Consider the following 19,974-nt stretch of genomic DNA (forward strand, 5'->3'; position numbering starts at 1 on the left):
TGATGCTTCACTTCTTCTGTCTTGGGTTCCTGCTGTCTGTGCCTTGGAGTTTTATCTTCCTAGCCAAATCAGGTTTATTTTAGGTTGGTTTGATTAGGTCTCTCTCAAAGATCATCAATTTCTTCACCTTTTGTTACTTGCAACTTTACCAACCTTAAACTATTATTTGCAAACTTCCTTTTTGCCTTCCACACCTTCCAAGTATATACGCATCGGGTTTAACCCACAATACCATATGGTATTCAATTCAATATGAAAATTTAAAACAAGTACAAGCAACTAGAACAAATGCCATTGACTTAAATGCTATGGAGGCCGGCATCTTTCCCTTGTCCTTCCTTAGATAAAGTGCTTGGTACAAAGGTATGTTGATGAGGATCAGAACCCCACACAGAAGAATTTGCAAAGCCATTGTCTCATAAACTTGTGCCATGCCCTTTGATCCAGTGGTTGCTTCCTTCACAAACTCAGCAAAGCAGTACAAATTGAACAATGCAAGTGTTGCCAATATGGTGAGCATTGGAGAAGAGGCCCCAAATTCCATAATCTCTTTCTCGTATCGCTGTGACACATCTTCATCGGCCACCTTGGCTGTTATGGCAAATGCTGAATCAGTATATCCTAGGAAGTATAAAATAGTATCAACGAAGGCAAAGAGGTAAGAGCTTGTTCTCTTGTACAGCCACATTCGTTGGTCATTCCACCAACCTAAGATTGTGCCACCAGACCACAGAAACTCCACAAAGCTCCAAGTATACTTGCCAATGATCACATATGCAAATGGTATGAGCCATGGACTTGAGATCTAAATTCACAAAACAAAACCCATCAGACATTGAGAAATATACTATTTGGGCGGCTACGTTATAAACCACATCTCTGATAGAGGCGAGGCGAGACTTACTTATGTAAGTAGTTATGTCTCATGTTTATTAGTGATGTGACATATATTGTGACAAATCAATTATCACTGAGACACAAGACCAATTATACCTGTGGAAATAAGGAAATGCCCTTGAGGAGGTAAAGTGAAGGGACAATCGAGTAGAATAGGGTTGCCCAGCAATTGGAAGCCCAGCAGCAGACAATACAATATCCAAGTTGATGGACCAAACTTATCTTTCCATGACCATACCAAGCCGGACTGTACTTGGAAAGTAAAATCTGGAGAGAACCTTCTGACAATCTCTTATGCTGCACAAGTGTGTGAGGCAGTGTGGTTGGAGCCAATCCTAAGAAAGCTTTTCTTGTTGGGTTGCAATACACCGATTTCCATCCACGGCATTGAATCGATAGCCCTGTTATCACATCTTCAACTGGACATCCATATTTCAATCCCATCTGCAAAGTTTTCAAGATTCATAGATATATCAAGCTCCTCAAATTAATTATATGCACTTGTTGTGGCACAGATTGAGAAAGAAAAAGAGAGAAAGTAGACCTCTTTTCCCCATTCAGTGTTCTGTTCAAATGTACAACTTGCAAGACTCTTTGAATTTTCTTCCAATTCATGAATGCCACTTTCTTCTCTTTTTCTGCTGATCTCCCACTTCATATCACTCTTAGATCCCTTCATGAACTTCCTTCCACAAAGAGTATCTCTTCTGTGAAAGCATCCACTTCCAATGTATATAGGGCCCTCATAACCATCCGAACCATGCATTTCCACCTTCATATTTTAATATCCATCACATATATAGAATTCCAAACATGTAGGCAAAAGATTAATAATAATCGAAAATTTCAATTCCATTGATATATGTATACACTCACCTCGCTGATTATTCGAAACGAACTATATAATTCGTTCTTAGTAAGGTTATCGAAATTCTGTGGGAACTGTACGTATGCAACCTCATGACCTTTCCCTTCATCCATTAAGAAACAAAGTGCATCTCTTATGGCCATGGAGTTGTTTGAATACATGTCACAGTCTACATTAAGAATGACATTGCCATTGCTAACGTTTGCAGATACCCTGATCTGCACAAAGGATCACATAATGATCAAATAATGAATATAAGACGAAATTTATTTGCAACATTAAACAAGTAAAGACTCTTTTCTGAATACTTCAGCTAGTAAAAAAAATGTGTTACCAAATAAAGTAAAATTACCAGAGCATTCATAGCACCGGCTTTGAAGTTATGGTGATACTGGGGTCTCTTCTCTCGAGCCAAATACACCAAAGTTGGCAACCCACACCCTTCAACATCAGCTGCATTGGGGTCTCTCCCATCAATTGCTATCTGAGAAAAGAAAAAAATTTGATCAAACACCAATTAAATATCAGTGACTCTGACTTGCAGTTTTATGGTAAACTATCATACTTGAAGAATGGTGTCATGGTCACGTCGCGATTTATATGTATCCCACTGAGAAAAGCCTTTATGTTTTGATCGTACTTCTTCTGAGATGTGGCCTAGCTTCACTGCATTTTCGATTTTATTCTCCATGTCCTTGTATAATTTCTACAGCAATAATTTCAGAAGGCAGATTAATAAATGTTTGTGATGGGCCTACCTAAAGTTGCACCACAAAAATTTCTGAAAGTTAATTAAATTCTTGATATTAGTACCTTAATAACTACGAAATCTTTGGCCTGATTATCTTCAACTGCATCATCAGCAGGTACTGAGACAAAATAAGCAGCAGGTGACCTTGGCTCCACATTGTATTTCTTGCAATATGGTATCCAGTGTTTGGCAAACTCAACAGCTTCCAAGAGGGCACAGTATGTAATTTCTGAGCCTCCATCATCTGAGAGATACACACTCAGCTTCTCTGGTGGGTAGTCATAAGCCATGACTGATAAAACAGTGTTTATCACCATCATTGGTGGCTCTATTGTGGGGTCTGCCGTGCACACGAATATGTCCACCCCCGGCAACTCATTCTCATATCTGTTCAAATTTCACGGACGACAGTTGTTGAATACATAAATAAATAGACACAACTTATTTGTTCCAAAGTGATTAAAACATACATTACTAATAGACAGAGTAACATGAAGTAAATGATTTACCAAAAAGTAGGTACCTTTGAGAGAGCCTGTCCTTGAAGGTGTGCCTATAAACAGGGTTCCACCTAGAGGCTTGACTGAGGAGCCAGTAAAAAGCAAACCATATCTCAGCACCCAACAATCCAATCCACCCAAACCTTCCATCTGCACCTGCTTTTGGTACGTGGCTCAGCCTATAAACCAAAATCAAACATATACCTGCAAATACAGATGCTGCAAAAAGCCTATATAGGACTATTCCTTTGGCTCTCTTTGTCTCAAACAATGGCAAATGCTCTTCTTCCTTTCCCATTTTCAGCTCATTGCTAGCTATTTCTCAGTAGTCAGTACTGAACAGTTTTATGATTGGGAGAATGGGTTCCTTTCCTAGTTATAGAGATTCACCCAAGTCTTATAATATGAAGCCAAAATAACAAAACTCTGCCACCACCTAATGGTATGGGAATAGTAGGTGCAACAACACGTGCAGTTTTTTTTTTAATCTTTTGTTTCTTTTCTTTTCGTTGGGGTTGGGGATTTCAAGTTTCCTCCTTTACAAAACAAAGGATATGGGAAATGACACACATATCCGGGCGGGTAGTAAAGTTTATGGCAGTCGAATCGTTTGGTATTGCCTTTCTAAGTTGTTGGGACCTTATGCAAGTATTAATGCTCGTGGTCATGCTAAGTGGAAAACTTGGTGGACTAGTTTTTAGCTACAATATACATTTCTATGAGGGTAGATTTTAAGTGAATTGATTTCCTCACATTTGTTGATGATAGGATTAAACCCCTCAAATAAGCTCCTCACTCTAAACTTCTCATTATAGCCTTTCTGGATGAGAATGAGACGGCAAGCCCCATATATTGGGGAGTAAAATGAAACTGTAAAAAATATAACAAAGCCCATTTCTCCTTCATCTGCGGAAATCGTGACTTTTCTCCTTCATCAGAACAGAACCCAAATGGCCACTCCAAAATATGAGACGCAATCGTGATTTGCTAGACATATCATATCGTCGACCCTTACCGAGGCTACTGGACTGGAGCCATCATGGATGTAACTTGTGTTAGCAGTATTGGCATCTTTTGCAATTGTCATCTTGTGAAACACAAAGACATGAAACACAAGACAATCCTTGTCTCACGGCACACTTGTCTCATTCCTTGTTTTAGGGAATACTTTTCTTGAAGTATGTAATCCTTGTCTTAGGGAATGTTTCATGGAATGTTTTAGGGAGAACTTTTGTATTAGTATAGGATAATTACATGTATATATGTTTTGATGTGAAATAGAATTAACAACAAGTTGAAATCAGAAAAATATGTGTAGCTTCCAAATTCTCTGCACTCTCCATTCTCTCTACTCAACCTTCAACATATCCTCCTAAATTTGACATGGTATCAGAGCAGCTATCTTGCTGACTCTAGTCTCGAATTGTTGCTGCTATCATGGGAGAAAACGATTTCTTTCCCTCTAAAAGTAGCACCACCGATCCGGCTACTCCTTCTCAACCTACCCTCACAGAATTTGCTGCTCAAATGGCTGAGTTGATGAAGACACAAGCATCGACATCAACTACGACCCCGACTCCGACGATTACCTATGAAACCTCTTCTGCACAAATTTGCATTAAATTGGATGGCTCCAACTATGCCTTATGGTCTCAAGTTATTGAGATGTATGTTGCTGGCAAAGACAAGCTGGGATATCTCACTGGTGAACTCCCAGCACCTTCTCAGACAGACTCGACATTCAACCAATGGCGAACAGAAAATGCAATTGTGAAAGGGTGGCTAATCAACTCCATGGAGCCAAGGTTAATTGGCAACTTCATTAGATTCCCGACAGCCAAAGGAGTTTGGGATGCAATAGCCACAACTTACTTTGATGGCACTGACACCTCCCAGGTGTATGATCTTAAAAGGCGAATCTCCTGTATGCGACAAGAGGGAGGCTCGATTGAAACTTACTACAATGATCTCCAAGGCTTATGGCGAGAGATCGATTTTCGTCGTCCAAATGAGATGAAGTGTGAGCTGGATATCAAGAAATACTATGATATCATCCAAGAAGATCGAGTTTATATTTTCTTGGATGGTTTGGATGATCGACTTGACAAAGCCCGAAGTGACGTGCTCCAAATGAGTCCATTTCCTACAGTAGACCAAGCCTATGCTCATGTTCGACGGGAAGATATTCGACAAGTTGTGATGTTAGGAGCTTCAACACCAACCGGAGTAGGATTGGCAACAAAAGGAACATACCGACCCTCTCGCCCAACACCAACCCCAGTTACTGCTTCTCTCCAGCTACAGACCACTACCAACATGACTACTCCACCACCTTCTCGACCCAAGGCTCCCACAGATGGGAATGGTTGCACTCACTGCGGGAATCCAAAGCACACTCGAGAAACTTGTTTTAAATTACATGGTTATCCAAATTGGTGGGAGGGTCTCAAGGCTCGTAAACTTGCTGCTGGAGGAACGGGTCGTGCTGCCCTTGTCACCATGGATTCTCCGATAACATTAATTCCTCATGAAGAATCTACCTCAGCACCAGAAAAGAACTCTTCATCTTTCAGTGACTCAGGTAACTGTGGATATGTATTTCATACATCATATACAAGTGACTCCACATGTTGGATTACTGATTCAGGAGCCACAGATCATATGACGTTTGATCCAACCGATTTTCTAAGTACAACTACACCACAACGAACAAGTATTGCCAACGCAAATGGTGTTACTTCTCCCGTGGTTGGTGCTAGAACCATTGGCCTCTCTCCATCCCTTACTCTTCAAACTACTTTGCTTGTCCCATCGTTGTCTAATAAATTGATGTCTGTTGGCCAAGCTACTGAGCAACTAAATTGTTGTGTACTCATGTATCCCGACTTCTGTTTATTTCAGGTTATTCTCACCAAGGAGATCATTGGTCGTGGTACTAAGAGAGGGGCGTTGTACTATGTGGATGATTTCAGTATGGGAAAGGCACATAGTGTGAAGCACTCATCAACTTGGAAGGATCGACAACTTTGGCTATGGCACCGGCGTTTGGGGCATCCGTCTTTTGGCTATATGAGACATCTATTTCCAGATTTGTTTTCGAATTCCTGTACCACTGATTTCCAATGTGATACTTGTATTTTAGCCAAGAGCCACAGAGTCTCTTATCCATTAAGTACAAATAAAAGTGTTGCTCCATTTGCTTTGATACATTCTGATGTTTGGGGTCCTTTACCTATCTCTACAACTTCTGGCTTCCGGTGGTTTATTAGCTTTGTAGATGATTGTACCCGCATGACTTGGCTCTTCATGATGAAAAATAAAACTGAGGTGTTCCCTATATTTCAGTCATTTCACAAGCAAATTGAAACTCAATTCTCTACCAAGATTCAAGTCCTTCGTTCTGACAATGGGGGTGAATATATCAACCATGATTTTCAGACTCACTTCCAAATGCATGGCATCATCCATGAAACCACTTGTCCTCAAACTCCCCAACAGAATGGTGTTGCGGAACGAAAAAATCGACACTTTCTTGAAACAGCACGAGCTCTTTTGATTGGAGCTCATGTTCCTCGCCACCATTGGGATGATGCTATAGTCACCGCAGTCTACCTCATCAACCGAATGCCTTCCAAAGTTTTAGACTTCCGGACTCCATTACAAGCACTTGCCCAACATGAGCCTTTGCCCTCCGTTCAGATGCTTCCGCCCCGAGTCTTTGGTTGTGTGGCATTCGTCCACCTCCATAAGAATCAACGTGGCAAACTTGATCCATGTGCTCTCAGATGTGTTTTTGTAGGCGATGCTGCCCATCAGAAGGGATACCGGTGCTATCTCCCCTCCAGTCGTCGTACATATGTCACTTTGGATGTCACTTTTATGGAGTCTGAAATGTTCTTTCATGATCCGATGTCCAACTCTCCCCCTCAAAGAGACATACAAATAGAACCAATGGGCAAGGAGGCTATGGAAATTCAAGAACTTGAAGATTGGAGCAAAACGGATCCCAAAAGTCCAGAAGAAAATGTAACCTGCCCACCCGCGACTGGTCGCTAGGAGCCCAGCGACCGGTCGCATAGAAGTACTCAAGGTGAATTCGACTCTGTCCAAATCCGATCAGTTGCCAGGAGCCCAGCGACCGGTCGCATCAAAGTATTGAAGCTGAACATCGAATCTGTCCAGATCCGACCGGTCGCCAGGAGCCCAGCGACCGGTCGCGTCAAATTCCTGGAAGTTTTCGAATATGCCCAAATGCGACCGGTCACGAGGAGACCTGCGATCGGTCGCTCCACAGCAGAGAGCACAACCTCTTTTCATACTTCACCGACGATGATGATGAAGACCCCCCTCACATCTCAGTACCAGCTGATCAATCTCCTGAGAATACTCCTGAGGTACGTGATTCTACTACATCTACTGTTTTAGTTGATGAAACTGTTAAATATCAATTACCCGATAGACAGAACCGTGGAAAACCGCCAATTCGGTATTTACCAGATAATGACAAGGCATCGAAGTATCCAATTGCAAACTATGTTTCTGAGGAAAAATTATATACACCCCTCCAAGGCTTTGTACACCAGTTATCCGCAATTCATATTCCAACCAAAGTGAGTGAGGCATTGAAGGATCCAAAATGGGTTCACGCAATGAAGGAAGAGATGCATGCTCTAGAGAAAAATCACACATGGACACTGGAGAATTTACTTCAAGGAAAAAGGACTGTCGGATGCAGATGGGTTTACACCTTGAAATACAATGTTGATGGGTCAATTGAACGTTACAAAGCACGACTTGTGGCAAAGGGATACACGCAAAAATATGGTATTGACTATGAAGAAACCTTTGCCCCTGTTGCAAAACTTGTTCGAGTGCTATTGTCCATTGCAGCAAATCTTGATTGGCCTCTCCACCAATTTGATGTGAAGAATGCCTTTCTCCATGGAGAACTCACAGAAAAAGTCTACATGGATATCCCACCAGGATATGTTACATCTACTCATGCTAATGTGGTGTGCAGATTACGAAAGGCATTATATGGATTGAAGCAGTCTCCCCGGGCATGGTTTGGGCGTTTTACCTTGGCAATGAAGAATTATGGTTTTAAGCAGAGTAATTCTGACCATACTATGTTCTTAAAACACAAGGGAGGAAAGGTAACGGCTCTCATCATTTATGTCGATGATATGATTATTACTGGGAATGATAAGCAGGAAATTTCTCAACTACAACAATGTTTGGCAAAGGAGTTTGAAATGAAAAATCTTGGTGGACTCAAGTACTTCTTGGGCATTGAAGTTGCTCGATCAAAGCAAGGCATATTTCTCTCACAAAGGAAGTATGGATTTATTGGCAGAAACTGGAATGTTAGATTGCAAACCTGTGGACACTCCAATCGTTCAGAATCACCGCCTTGGGGAATATCCCAATCAAGTACCCACTAACAAAGAAAGATATCAAAGATTGGTGGGAAGACTGATCTACCTATCCTATACTCGACCCGACATCGCGTATGCTGTAAGTGTTGCTAGTCAGTTTATGCATTGTCCAAGTGAAGATCATATGGATGCGGTTCTTCGGATTCTTAAATATTTGAAGTCCGCACCAGGAAAAGGACTTATGTTCTCTAAAAATGGTCATCTGAATATCAGTGGCTATACAGATGCAGACTGGGCAGGGAATGTCACTGATAGACGATCAACATCAGGGTACTTCACATTTGTGGGAGGTAACTTGGTTACTTGGAGAAGCAAGAAACAGAATGTTGTTGCTTTGTCTAGTGCAGAAGCCGAATTCAGAGGAATGACCAAAGGAATTTGCGAACTCCTTTGGTTGAAGAAATTGTTTACAGAGATTGGATATGCACCTACATTAGGAATGCATCTACAGTGTGATAACAATGCTTCAATATCCATTGCACACAATCCAGTCCAACATGATCGCACTAAACATGTTGAAGTGGATCGACACTTCATTAAAGAAAAACTTGAAAATAAAGAAATTCAACTTCCGTTTGTCAAGTCCGAAGACCAGCTGGCAGATATTTTGACAAAAGCAGTTTCTAGCAGAGTATTCCACAACTCACTGATCAAGTTGGGCATTGGTGATATCTATGCACCAACTTGAGGGGGAGTGCTAACAGTATTGGCATCTTGTGCAATTGTCATCTTGTGAAACACAAAGACATGAAACACAAGACAATCCTTGTCTCACGGCACACTTGTCTCATTCCTTGTTTTAGGGAATACTTTTCTTGAAGTATGTAATCCTTGTCTTAGGGAATGTTTCATGGAATGTTTTAGGGAGAACTTTTGTATTAGTATAGGATAATTACATGTATAAATGTTTTGATGTGAAATAGAATTAACAACAAGTTGAAATCAGAAAAATATGTGTAGCTTCCAAATTCTCTGCACTCTCCATTCTCTCTACTCAACCTTCAACATATCCTCCTAAATTTGACAACTTGTAAGTTGTAAGTTGTACCCCATGCTCACCATTAATTTATGGGCCTGCATTGGCAGCTGAACCAGTTGTTGTAGTTGAATACATAAAGGAGAGGAGATAGCCCTTCTTCCCTTTTGAACAAGTTTCAGAAGAGGCTCTTTTTATTTAGAATCCAACACGGTTTTTTTATTCATTTTATCATAACCAGTATGAGTGTACACAAAATATAATTAAGCAAATGATTCTCATACCAACTGTTTTCAATCCTATGTTGGTCCCAGGATAATGATCAAGGAACGTCCAAATGTGATGTGAGGCAGTTAATTAAAAATAATTGTAGGTTGGGGGCTCTTATAACATACATTTCTTCACAATCCCTTAATTTAATATGATAATTTAAAACATACACAAGAAAACACAGCAATGACCATTGATTTATATGCTACGGAGCTCGGCATCTTTCCTTTATCTTTCCTCAGGTAAAGGCCTTGGTACAAAGGTAGGTTAATGAGAATCAAAACCCCACACAGAAGAACCTGCAAAGACATAGTCTCATAAGCTTTTGCAATGCCCTTTGATCCAGCAATTGCTTCTTCCAATACAAACCCAGCAAAGCAGCATAGATTGAGCAACGCAAGTGTTGCCAAAATGGTGAGCATTGGAGAGGAGTCTCCAAACTCCATAATCTCTTTCTCGTATCGCTTCGACACATCTTCATCTGCCACCTTGGCTGTGATTACAAAGGCTGAATTAGTGTATCCGATGGAGAATAGAATGGTATCTATGAAGGCAAAGAGGTAGGAGCTTGTTCTCTGGTAAAGCCATATGCGTTGCTCGTTCCACCAACCTAATATTGTACCATCACACCACAGAAACTCCACAAAGCTCCAAGTGTACTTGCCAATGATCACATATGCAAATGGTATGAGCCATGGACTTGACATCTAATTAAATTCACAAAACAAAATCCATTAGACGTGCATCGGGAGATATACTCTAAATAGGTACCGTACGGTTCTATATATATATATATATAATGAGGATATAAGGACATAGGAACCATACCTGTGGAAATAAGGATGTGCCTCTAAGGAGGTAAAGCAAAGGGAGAGTTGAGTAAACTAGGGTTGCCAAGCAATTTGAAGCCCAGAGGGAGTAGCGAAGATATCCAAGTTGATGGCCTAACCTAATCTTCCCATGGGCATACCAAGCAGGACTGTACTTAGAAAGAAAAATATGAAAGTTACCTTCTGACCATCTCTTATGCTGCACAAGTATATGAGGCAGTGTGGCTGGAGCTAATCCTAAGAAAGCTTCCCTTGCTGGATTGCAATACACTGATTTCCATCCCCGGCAATGGATTGATAGCCCTGTTATTATATCTTCAACTGGACATCCATATTTCAAGCCCATCTACACATTACCGATTAAAATTTGAGATTAAATCATACCGGCGGTTTTTTAAACAATGATTACGTGTCATTTCATTATTGATTTATTAATCATTAAAACGAGGTACACCGTTATTGACCCTAAAATTTTAGGGGGGAGAGAGAGAGAGAGAGAGAGAGAGAGAGAGAGAGAGACCTCTTTTCCCCATTGAGTGTTCTCTTCAAATGTACAACTTGCAACACTTTTTGTGTTTTCTTCCAATTCATGAATGCCAAGTTCTTCTCTTTTTCTATTATCCCACTTCATATCACTCTTAGAATCCTTGCTGAATTTCCTCCCACAAAGTGTATCTCTTCTGTGAAAGCATCCAGTTCCAACATATAGAGGGCCTCCATAAGCATCCACACCATGTGCTTCCACCTTCCGTATACACAACACAACACAACACAGACAAATAATTCCAAATAAGTAAGAATTAATAAAATTTAAAATAACATGATCAAACTATAATTATTCCATTACCACATATATAATTATTGTCAACAAATACTCACCTCATTGATTACGCGTAATGAAGCGTATAATTCATTCTTAGTAAGGTTTTTGAAATTCTGTGGGAACTGTACAAATGCAATCTCATGGCCTTTCTCTTCATCCATTAAGAAACAAAGCGTATCTCGTATGGCCAAGGAGTTGTTTGAATACATGTCACAATCTACATTAAGAAGTAACTTCCCATTGCTAATGTTTGAAGATACCCTAATCTGAAAATAAATTAACAAAGGATATTAGATAACAAAGAATATTTATTGAAGAAGAAGTCAGTTTTTTATTTTTTTATTTTTTTATTTTATATGAGAAACAAAATACGTAATTTACCAGAGCATTCATAGCGCCAGCTTTGAAGTTATGGTGATACTGGGGTCTCTTCTCTCGAGCCAAATAAACTAAAGTTGGCAACGCACAACCTTCATTATCTGTTGCATTAATCGGGTCTATTCCATCAATTACTATCTGAGAAAATTTAAGAAAAATATATTAAGCATAAAATATCAGGCAATTATTGCACTTAATTCAAATTAAATTGATATTGGTTATCTTTCATACTTGAAGAATGGAGTCATGATCACGTCGAGATGAATATGAATCCCACTGAGAAAAGCCTTTATGTTTTGATCGTACTTCGTCTGAAACCTGGCCTAGCTTCACTGCATTTTCGATTTTATTCTCCATGTACTTGTATAATTTCTACCACAACAAATTCATCATCACAAAGGCACCTCACCAGTTAGAAATTATACAAGTACAATGGGGCTCATCTCTATTAGATATGTGGTACACAATGTGGTATAAAAATGTGGTAAGCCTAACATTTTCCATGTAATATACTAGCAAATTAGCAATAACATAACAACATTTCTTACTATTATTCCTTGTTATCTATAATGTCGGAAAGTATGAATGAAATAAATTTTAGTGTCATTGTAACACAATGGTGTCGTGAAATCGCTTATATTATAAAACATGTATATGCCTTGTTGATATTATATGTTAAAAGTATAAACTCGTTCGTCCACTACCTTTTATTAAACGCGAATTAGACACTCAACTCCATGTCAACATGCACTAATCAATCGTGGAAAAATAAATTCTTGGGCAAGATGCACAATGCTTGCACAAATTTGTGCGTGAGGACCAGTGAATAATCTACGTGTGAGGAGAGAGAACCATTGGGTTGGCTTATTATAGGCAGCAGGATTGAAAACACGTCATGGATGACCCAATTCACCTAATCCGTATTCTTAGGGCCTGGTGACGTTTTAAAGGCTGAAATAATGAAAATGGTATTATTTAACAAATAAAAAAAATTCTGATATTTTTTAAAGGCTGAAATTATCATATATAAAAAATATTTTTGAACAAATACAAAAAAATTAAAATAACGTGCAAATATAAAAATTAAAATAAAATAAAAAATATCTCAAAAGCAGTCTTTCAGCCGACACCCTCGCTTTCCTTTTTCTTTTTTCTCCTCCTTTCTTTCTTCCTCTTCTCTCCTTTCTCTTTTCTTCTTCCTTCCCATCCCATGCTCTCTCTCTCTCTCTCTCTCTCTCTCTCTCTCCTTGGCAGTTTGCCGAGTGGGTGGTGGTACTAAAGATGGTATTGATGGTAGGGTTCGATTAGGTTCGACTGGGTGGTGGTGCGATTAGCAGGTGGCTGGTCTGTTGTGGTGATTGTGGTTCGATTGGCCTGTAGTGGCTGTTCAGTGGTGTTTGACGATGGTGGTTATGATGGTGGCTTATGCACTGTTCTTTTGCCAGTGAATCCATGTTCTCTGAAAATTAAAACATTATTTTGATGTCTTCTGCGTTTTCAGTGAATTATTACTAAAAGGTCGAAAATGATTTCAGAAAACGTTTTGTGTTTCTTAAACTCACCACCGAACGCAAATCTCAGTGTTTTCTTAGAATGAAAACGAAAAACGGCCTCCGAAAACATACCGAACGGCCCCTTAATTTTTTATGATTAGCCAAATTATTGACTCAATTTCCCATAACTCACACTTTGTCTTTTTAAAAAGAAAAATTAAAATATTCATTGTTGAACCCTTTTTCATGTTATCTTTTTGGCGTTTTGGGTAAATATAAACATCAAGAATATTTGGACCAGCATGCATAAAACAAAATTGTATTTGGACCCAATATGACTAAAGAATTAGTACCTTAATAACCACGAAATCTTTAGCCTGATGATTATCTTCAACTGCATCATCAGCATGTTTTGAGACAAAATAAGCAGCAGGTGATCTTGGCTCCACTTTATATTTCTTGCAATATGGTATCCAGTGTTTGGCAAACTCAGCAGCCTCCATGAGGGCATAGTATGTAATTTCCGACCCTCCATCATCTGAGAGATACACACTCAGCTTCTCTGGTGGATACTCATAAGCCATGACTGACAGAACAGTGTTCATCACCATCATTGGTGGCTCTATGCTTGCATCCGCCGTGCACACAAATATGTCCACCCCAGGAAACTCATTCTCATATCTGTTCAAATTTCACGGACGACAGTTATTTAATGCATATATAAAATCAAACTTATTTGTTCCAAATTGATTAATACATACATTAACTAATAGAAAGACTAACATGAAGCAAATGATCTACCAAAAGTAGGTACCTTTGAGAGAGCCTGTCCTTGAAGGTGTGCCTATAAACAGGGTTCCACCTGGAGGCAACCATATCTCAGCACCCAACAATCCAATCCAGGCAAACCTTCCATCTTCTCCTGCTTTTGGTATGTGACTTACTCTGTAAACCCAAATCAAACATATGCCTGCAAATATAGAAGCTGCAAAAATCCTAAATAAGACTCTTCCCTTGGCTTTTTTTGTCTCAAACAATGGTAAATGCTCTTCCTTTGCCATTTTTGCAGCTCACTAGCTAGCTCTGAGTCTAAGTAGATTTTTCTCAGTCCTCAATGGTTCTATGATTGGGATAATGGGTCCCGGCCCCTGTCAGGCTAACATATCGTTCGCCATAGTTTCATAATATGAAGCCAAAATAAAGATAAGACGCACCCATAACTTCTCCACTATTTACAAACTCTGCCACCATCTAATGTAGTATATACTATACATGCGCAGATATTTTTGTAGGTAAGTTATCTATATTTTGGTACTAATATATATAGGAGAAGGCCCCATTTCGGGTGCCTCCAAAATGTAGGACATGGCTAGTGTGCATATACTAGCTACTAGGTACAAATTATGACACGTCTATATAATACATCATGCAGGCCTTGTTAAACTTGTGTAATGCTCTTATTGTAATTTTCCGAAGAAAAAAAAAAAGAGATTGAACCACGTTTGTGGGAAACTCTAGTGGTAATTCCCTGGAAAAAACATTAAAAGAGATTGAGCCATGTTTGTTGGGAAACTTTAATATTGTTGTTTTTGTTTGTATGGCTATTAGGAGGCAACATAAGTGGTATGTGAATTGGCTATTTCTAGCCTTTCCTTTTGGTAGGTAAGTTAACCACTAAGTGGGCAATTAAGCTTGTAATGAATATTTTGTAGAGAGAGTTGATCTCATTGTGAATCAACTGAAAAAAATAGAGAAATAAGTCTAGACTTCTCTCTCCGAAGCTAGACCTCTGAGTTCAAATTCCAAAATTCTCTTTCTCTTATCCTTGCATAATCTCTTGAGTGATTTGCTACTAGGATTACCAAAAAATTCCAACATGGTATCAGAGCTTAGTCTGATCAACTAAGCTGGGAGTATTTTTTGTGTTCTTCAATTTGGGATTTCTTTCTTTGAAACCCTAACTTTCAAACTCAAAAAATTCTGATGGCGAGTAGCAGCAACAATGTGATGAGACCAGTCTCTGCCCTAGCTACAGCCCAACCCACCGGAGAAACCCATAAGGCCATGGCCCAGCCAACTTCACCATTTGCAATAGAACTCTCTAGAATTCTCCACCTAAGAAGGAATACCTCAGAATACTGGGCATATACGTTAGATAGCTAGCAATGTGGCATTCTCCCTATTCTGGTCTTATCTTATATCATTTTGTATTAAAGGACTTGAGGTCCCAGACTATAAGAGACAAGAATATACAATTCACTCATTTACGCCTTTTTCCAACTTCTGTCTTTTCCCTTTTAAGGATCACACCCCTTGTGCTCCATCATTCTGGTATTAGAGCCCACCATGGGTTCTGGGAAAACTACCGTCCACGAGCCGAGCCCGGCCACCATCTCCATGGACGTTTGCCATGACCACCTGGAAACCCAACTCCAGGATACCCAAGACACCGTCACCTCCCTTCTCTCTACCCAAGAAGCTCACCAAACCAGCATTTCCACTCTCCTCTAGTCAGTCGACACCCTCACCACCGCCCAAACCAACCTTCAGTCCTCTATCAAAACCCAGTTTGCTCAACTGCAGCAAACCTTTCTCGACGAGTTATGCCACCACCGCCCTTACCCACACCTATCCCCATCTTTCAACACACACCGCCAAGTATCCACCTTTAGTTCCCCCCTGCCCATATCCGCCATTTCCACTTTTACAGATCCTGGCCCTTCCTCCACCATTTCTCCCTCCTTTCCACTTTTCACCCGCCCATACACACCCTCTCTCCCACAACGACTCTCTCCATCTCCCTCCTTCTCCCCATTGTCACCTTCCCCTTCACAACCTGTTTTTCCATCTCCTACTCCATTTACCATCGCACCCCACTCTGTTTTTCCCACCCACACTTCCCTTCAGCCCACCCCACACTTTTCCCATGCTTCCCCAAGGCCACTTAAACCCAATCTTGAACGCTTTTCTGGCAATGACCCGTACGAATGGATAGCTTTTGCTGAGCTCTTCCTCACGTACTATGGGGTGCCCGACGAAGATAAAGTTACGGTTGCTGCTGTTCACCTCTTCGGGGACGCTTCTTTATGGATGTGTTGGTTTGAACAGCGCTTTCCAAAAGATTGGACCCTTTTTACCACATCCTTGCTTCAGCACTTTGGCTAGACCGACTCTGCGATTTTGAGGCCTCACTCTCTCATATCCAGCAAACAGGATCTTTAGCAAATTATCTTACCCTTTTTACCAAGATTGCTTGTAGAGCACCAGAATGGTCCGATACTCAGCTAAAAGGGGTTTTTGTCGGCGGCCTCCGAAAGGAGCTCCGCTTTGATGTCCAAGCCCTTCAGCCCAACACCCTATCTAAAGCTAAACGTTTATCTCAGCTTTTCAATACCAAATTGCAAGCCCGACGTACCTCTGCCCGAGCCTTTTACCCCCGTCCCTCTCCCACCTCCCAACCACACTCCCACAACTCTCCTTCACCTCAGCCACCTCCTTCACCCCATCCCCTACCCCCTTCTTCCCGTCGCCTCTCTCAAACCGAAGCACAGGAGCGTCGCTCCAAGGGCCTCTGTTTTACATGTGATGAAAAATACAGACCCGGTCATCGTTGTCTCAAGCCCATGCTAGCCCTCATTGAGGCCACTATTCCGGATGATGACTGATCGTTTCATAATTGTATATCATTTTGTACCCTTCTAGCTTATGATTTGGTTATGATTTTGAGTTAAACTTGTGCTTTTAATCCTTTTTGTGTTTATCTTTCAGCTTTAGGTAACAATGATGGCTTTGGATAGGAAATGATGCAATCCATGCATGTTAAAGCCTGATTTGGATAAAGGGAAGAAGTGCTTAAAGACAAACTCATTTTGGCTACAGCCCCCTGCCAGTCCAGTTCCGTAGGTCATATTGCAAGCTTTGTTTCAGAAACCTACACAACTCGGATGAGGCCGCATTCTTCATGAAAGTTGTTCCAATGGGTGTGTACTATAACATATCCAAAATTCAGCCCCATTAGATAAATCTGGAGTCCGTAACCTAGCAAACACTGAACCATGCTCAGGATGGATTTTTGTCAGCGAGCAAAACGAGTTAGCAATTTGTTTCGGCCTTAACTTCCTCCTTCGAGCTTGGATTGGGCCAATACTTGTGTGGTTGGATCATACACATTCTGAACTTCACAATGGACATCTTAAAGTCTTCATTTGATTCAGCCTAGCCCAATTTGTAAGCCCTTGAAGTTGCTGGTCATGCTGACCTCAGGATGAGCTATTGTTTCTGGTTGGAAGCTTGGTCATGGTGACATGAAGATGAGCTAGGGCTGCTGGTGGGATTTATTGGTGAAGTGCATCAACCAATTCAGATTTTATAATACAAGTGTTGTATGCATTAGTCATATTGAATTCAGATTTTCACTTCCCCTAGGCCTATAAATAGAGAAGTTCTCTAAGCTTGTAAACACACCCCAAGGGGGGGAGCTCTCAAACACTTCTCTAGAGCTCCCTTCCCTTCTCTCCCTCAAATTCTCTTAGTTTTGCTTTCTAGTTCTCAATTCTAGCTTTCTTTAATGTTTTCTTAGTTGTAATTTATTTTTCTTGTAATGTACATTCTTTCTTAAGTATTCAAGTTTAATTAGTTTCCAAGTTTCAATTATGGTTTTTGTTCTTATTCATTATGCTTATAAGTTAATATGCTAGTTTGAATGATTGATCACCATTTAGGCTTGCATGTTAGCTATCTTGGTTTGAATTAAGAGTATACACCATGCTTTAATTCGAATTGAACTATGAATAGGAAGAGTATGTATGGACATTCGACAACAGGGATTAGATACATGCTTGGTTGTTTAAATTGTTTTTCTATGCTTAATGGGTTCCTAATGCTTAATTTTAGGTTAGACAACAAATGATCAAATTAGGGAATTAGGAACACAAGGTTATGACCACACACCATGGCTTAATCATACTTTAGCTAGAATCAATCCATTAATCTAAATTGAACTTGGGAACTTATTTGCTTGAGTTAGTTATTTCTTTCTTCCTTGTTTTATTTATTTCCTTTCTTTTTCATTTCTGTTTTGTGTAGGGAAACTAAATTGGATCATTCAATCACCAATCCCTGTGGAATCGACCTCGCACTTACATACGCTAAACTACCAACGGTTCGTGCACTTGCGAGTATCACAAGTTGAGGATGCAACTGAATCCATTTTGGTGCAGCTGTATCGACGCAACAATGACTCCTCGGTATTTCATGACTGTCACCAGGAGTTGGCTCTTCCAGAACAGGTGCCCGTGGAGCTTTCCACCGACTTCACAGTCTATTCAATCCAAGGCCCCGATTATCCCCGCACAATGCGTTTACAGGGCATCATCAATAATGTCCCAATCCACATTTTCATAGATTCTGGAGCCATATTCAATTTCCTCAACCCGTGCCTTGCTACACACTTGGGCGTACCAATTGATAGGAGTTTCTCATCTCCGATATTTGATGGTGAAAACTATGATTGTTGGAGAGTGAAGATGAAGACCCTATTCACCTCTTATGGGTTGTGAAAATTTGTTGATACTGGGGTTGTTGAACCTAAGGAGGAAGCAGAGCTCATTGTAGCAGAGAGAGCATTGGTGGAAGAAAACATCCAGAAGGATGTCAAAGCTCTATATCTGATTCATATGGGTCTTTTTGAAGACATGTTTCCAAGAATCTCCAATGAGACAAAAGCCAACGATGCTTGGGATGTCTTGGAGAATGAGTTAGAGGTGCAGAAAAGGTAAGATCTATAAAATGTCAGACTCTTAGAAGAGATTTGAATATGCAAGAATGAAAGATAATGAATTGTTGAAAGATTACTTTACTAGATTCATTGATGTGATAAATCAATTGAGGTCATATGGTGAGGAGTTAAGTGATAGAAGGAAAGGACAAAAGTGGACAAAAGTTAGGTTATTTCAAGGGTTAGAAGGAAAGGAAATAGAAGCTTTCCACTTCAAATGAATTATTCTAATTCAGTTGCAATGAAGTTGGATGTAGTTAAACCATCTTGGTTATGGCATAAAAGGCTGAGGCATCTCAATTTCCAAAGTCTGAAAACTCTTCAGCAACATGTTATGTTGATTGGTTTATCCTCAATCCAAGAAGGAACAGAAGCATATGAAGGGTGCACGATGGGGAGGCAACATCAAGACTCATTTCCAAGTGAATGAGCATGGAGAGCATCTAAGCCTTTGAAGCTCATCCACTCGAATGTGTGTGGACCAATGAAGACTGCCACTTATGGAGTTAATAGATACTTTTTAATTTTTGTAGATGATTTTTCAAGAATGACATGGATATATTTCCTAAGGCAAAAATCAAGGGTATTCTCCATTTTTAAGAAGTTTAAGGCGATGGTGGAGAATCAAAGATGTTTAAAAATATAAAACTCTAAGGAGTGATAGAGGTGGTGAGTACACTTCAAATGAGTTTGGAAAATTTTGTGAGGATATGGGACTTAAGAGGCAACTTACTGCATCTTAAACTCCACAACAAAATGGAGTAGTTGAGAGGAAGAACAAGACTATTTTCGAAATGGCAAAGTCCATGTTACATGAGAAGGAACTACCCTATGTCTTTTGGGGAGAAGCAGCTTATAGAACTGTGTATTTGTTGAATCGTTGTCCTACTAAAACTGTGAAGGATTTGACACCATTTGAAGCATACAGTGGAAGAAAACCATCTGTGAGTCATTTGAGATGTTGTCTTCAATGA

The 19,974-nt window shown here is 40.1% G+C and overlaps 2 protein-coding genes across 2 annotated transcripts; both read right to left on the reverse strand.

Annotated features, from left to right (window-relative positions):
• Positions 1-163: 163 nt before the first annotated feature.
• On the reverse strand, positions 164-3,408 carry LOC110760191 (cellulose synthase-like protein E1). Its single transcript, XM_021962420.2, has 8 exons — positions 3,040-3,408; positions 2,579-2,903; positions 2,331-2,471; positions 2,118-2,249; positions 1,774-1,983; positions 1,442-1,669; positions 994-1,341; positions 164-805 (listed from the first exon to the last, which is right to left on the reverse strand). Exons 1-8 carry the CDS (start codon positions 3,312-3,314, stop codon positions 248-250), a joined length of 2,217 nt encoding a protein of 738 aa, XP_021818112.1. The 5' UTR covers positions 3,315-3,408; the 3' UTR covers positions 164-247.
• Positions 3,409-9,762: 6,354 nt separating this feature from the next.
• Positions 9,763-14,453, reverse strand: LOC110760189 (cellulose synthase-like protein E1). Its single transcript, XM_021962417.2, is given in 9 exon segments — positions 9,763-10,407; positions 10,529-10,876; positions 11,051-11,275; positions 11,410-11,619; positions 11,735-11,869; positions 11,963-12,103; positions 13,578-13,905; positions 14,039-14,096; positions 14,099-14,453. Coding segments are annotated over 9 exon segments (2,193 nt in total). The 5' UTR covers positions 14,286-14,453; the 3' UTR covers positions 9,763-9,846.
• Positions 14,454-19,974: the final 5,521 nt, after the last annotated feature.

The sequence above is a fragment of the Prunus avium genome, chromosome 6 (assembly GCF_965620075.1).
Source record: "Prunus avium chromosome 6, drPruAviu1.hap1.1, whole genome shotgun sequence".
NCBI lineage: Eukaryota > Viridiplantae > Streptophyta > Magnoliopsida > Rosales > Rosaceae > Prunus > Prunus avium.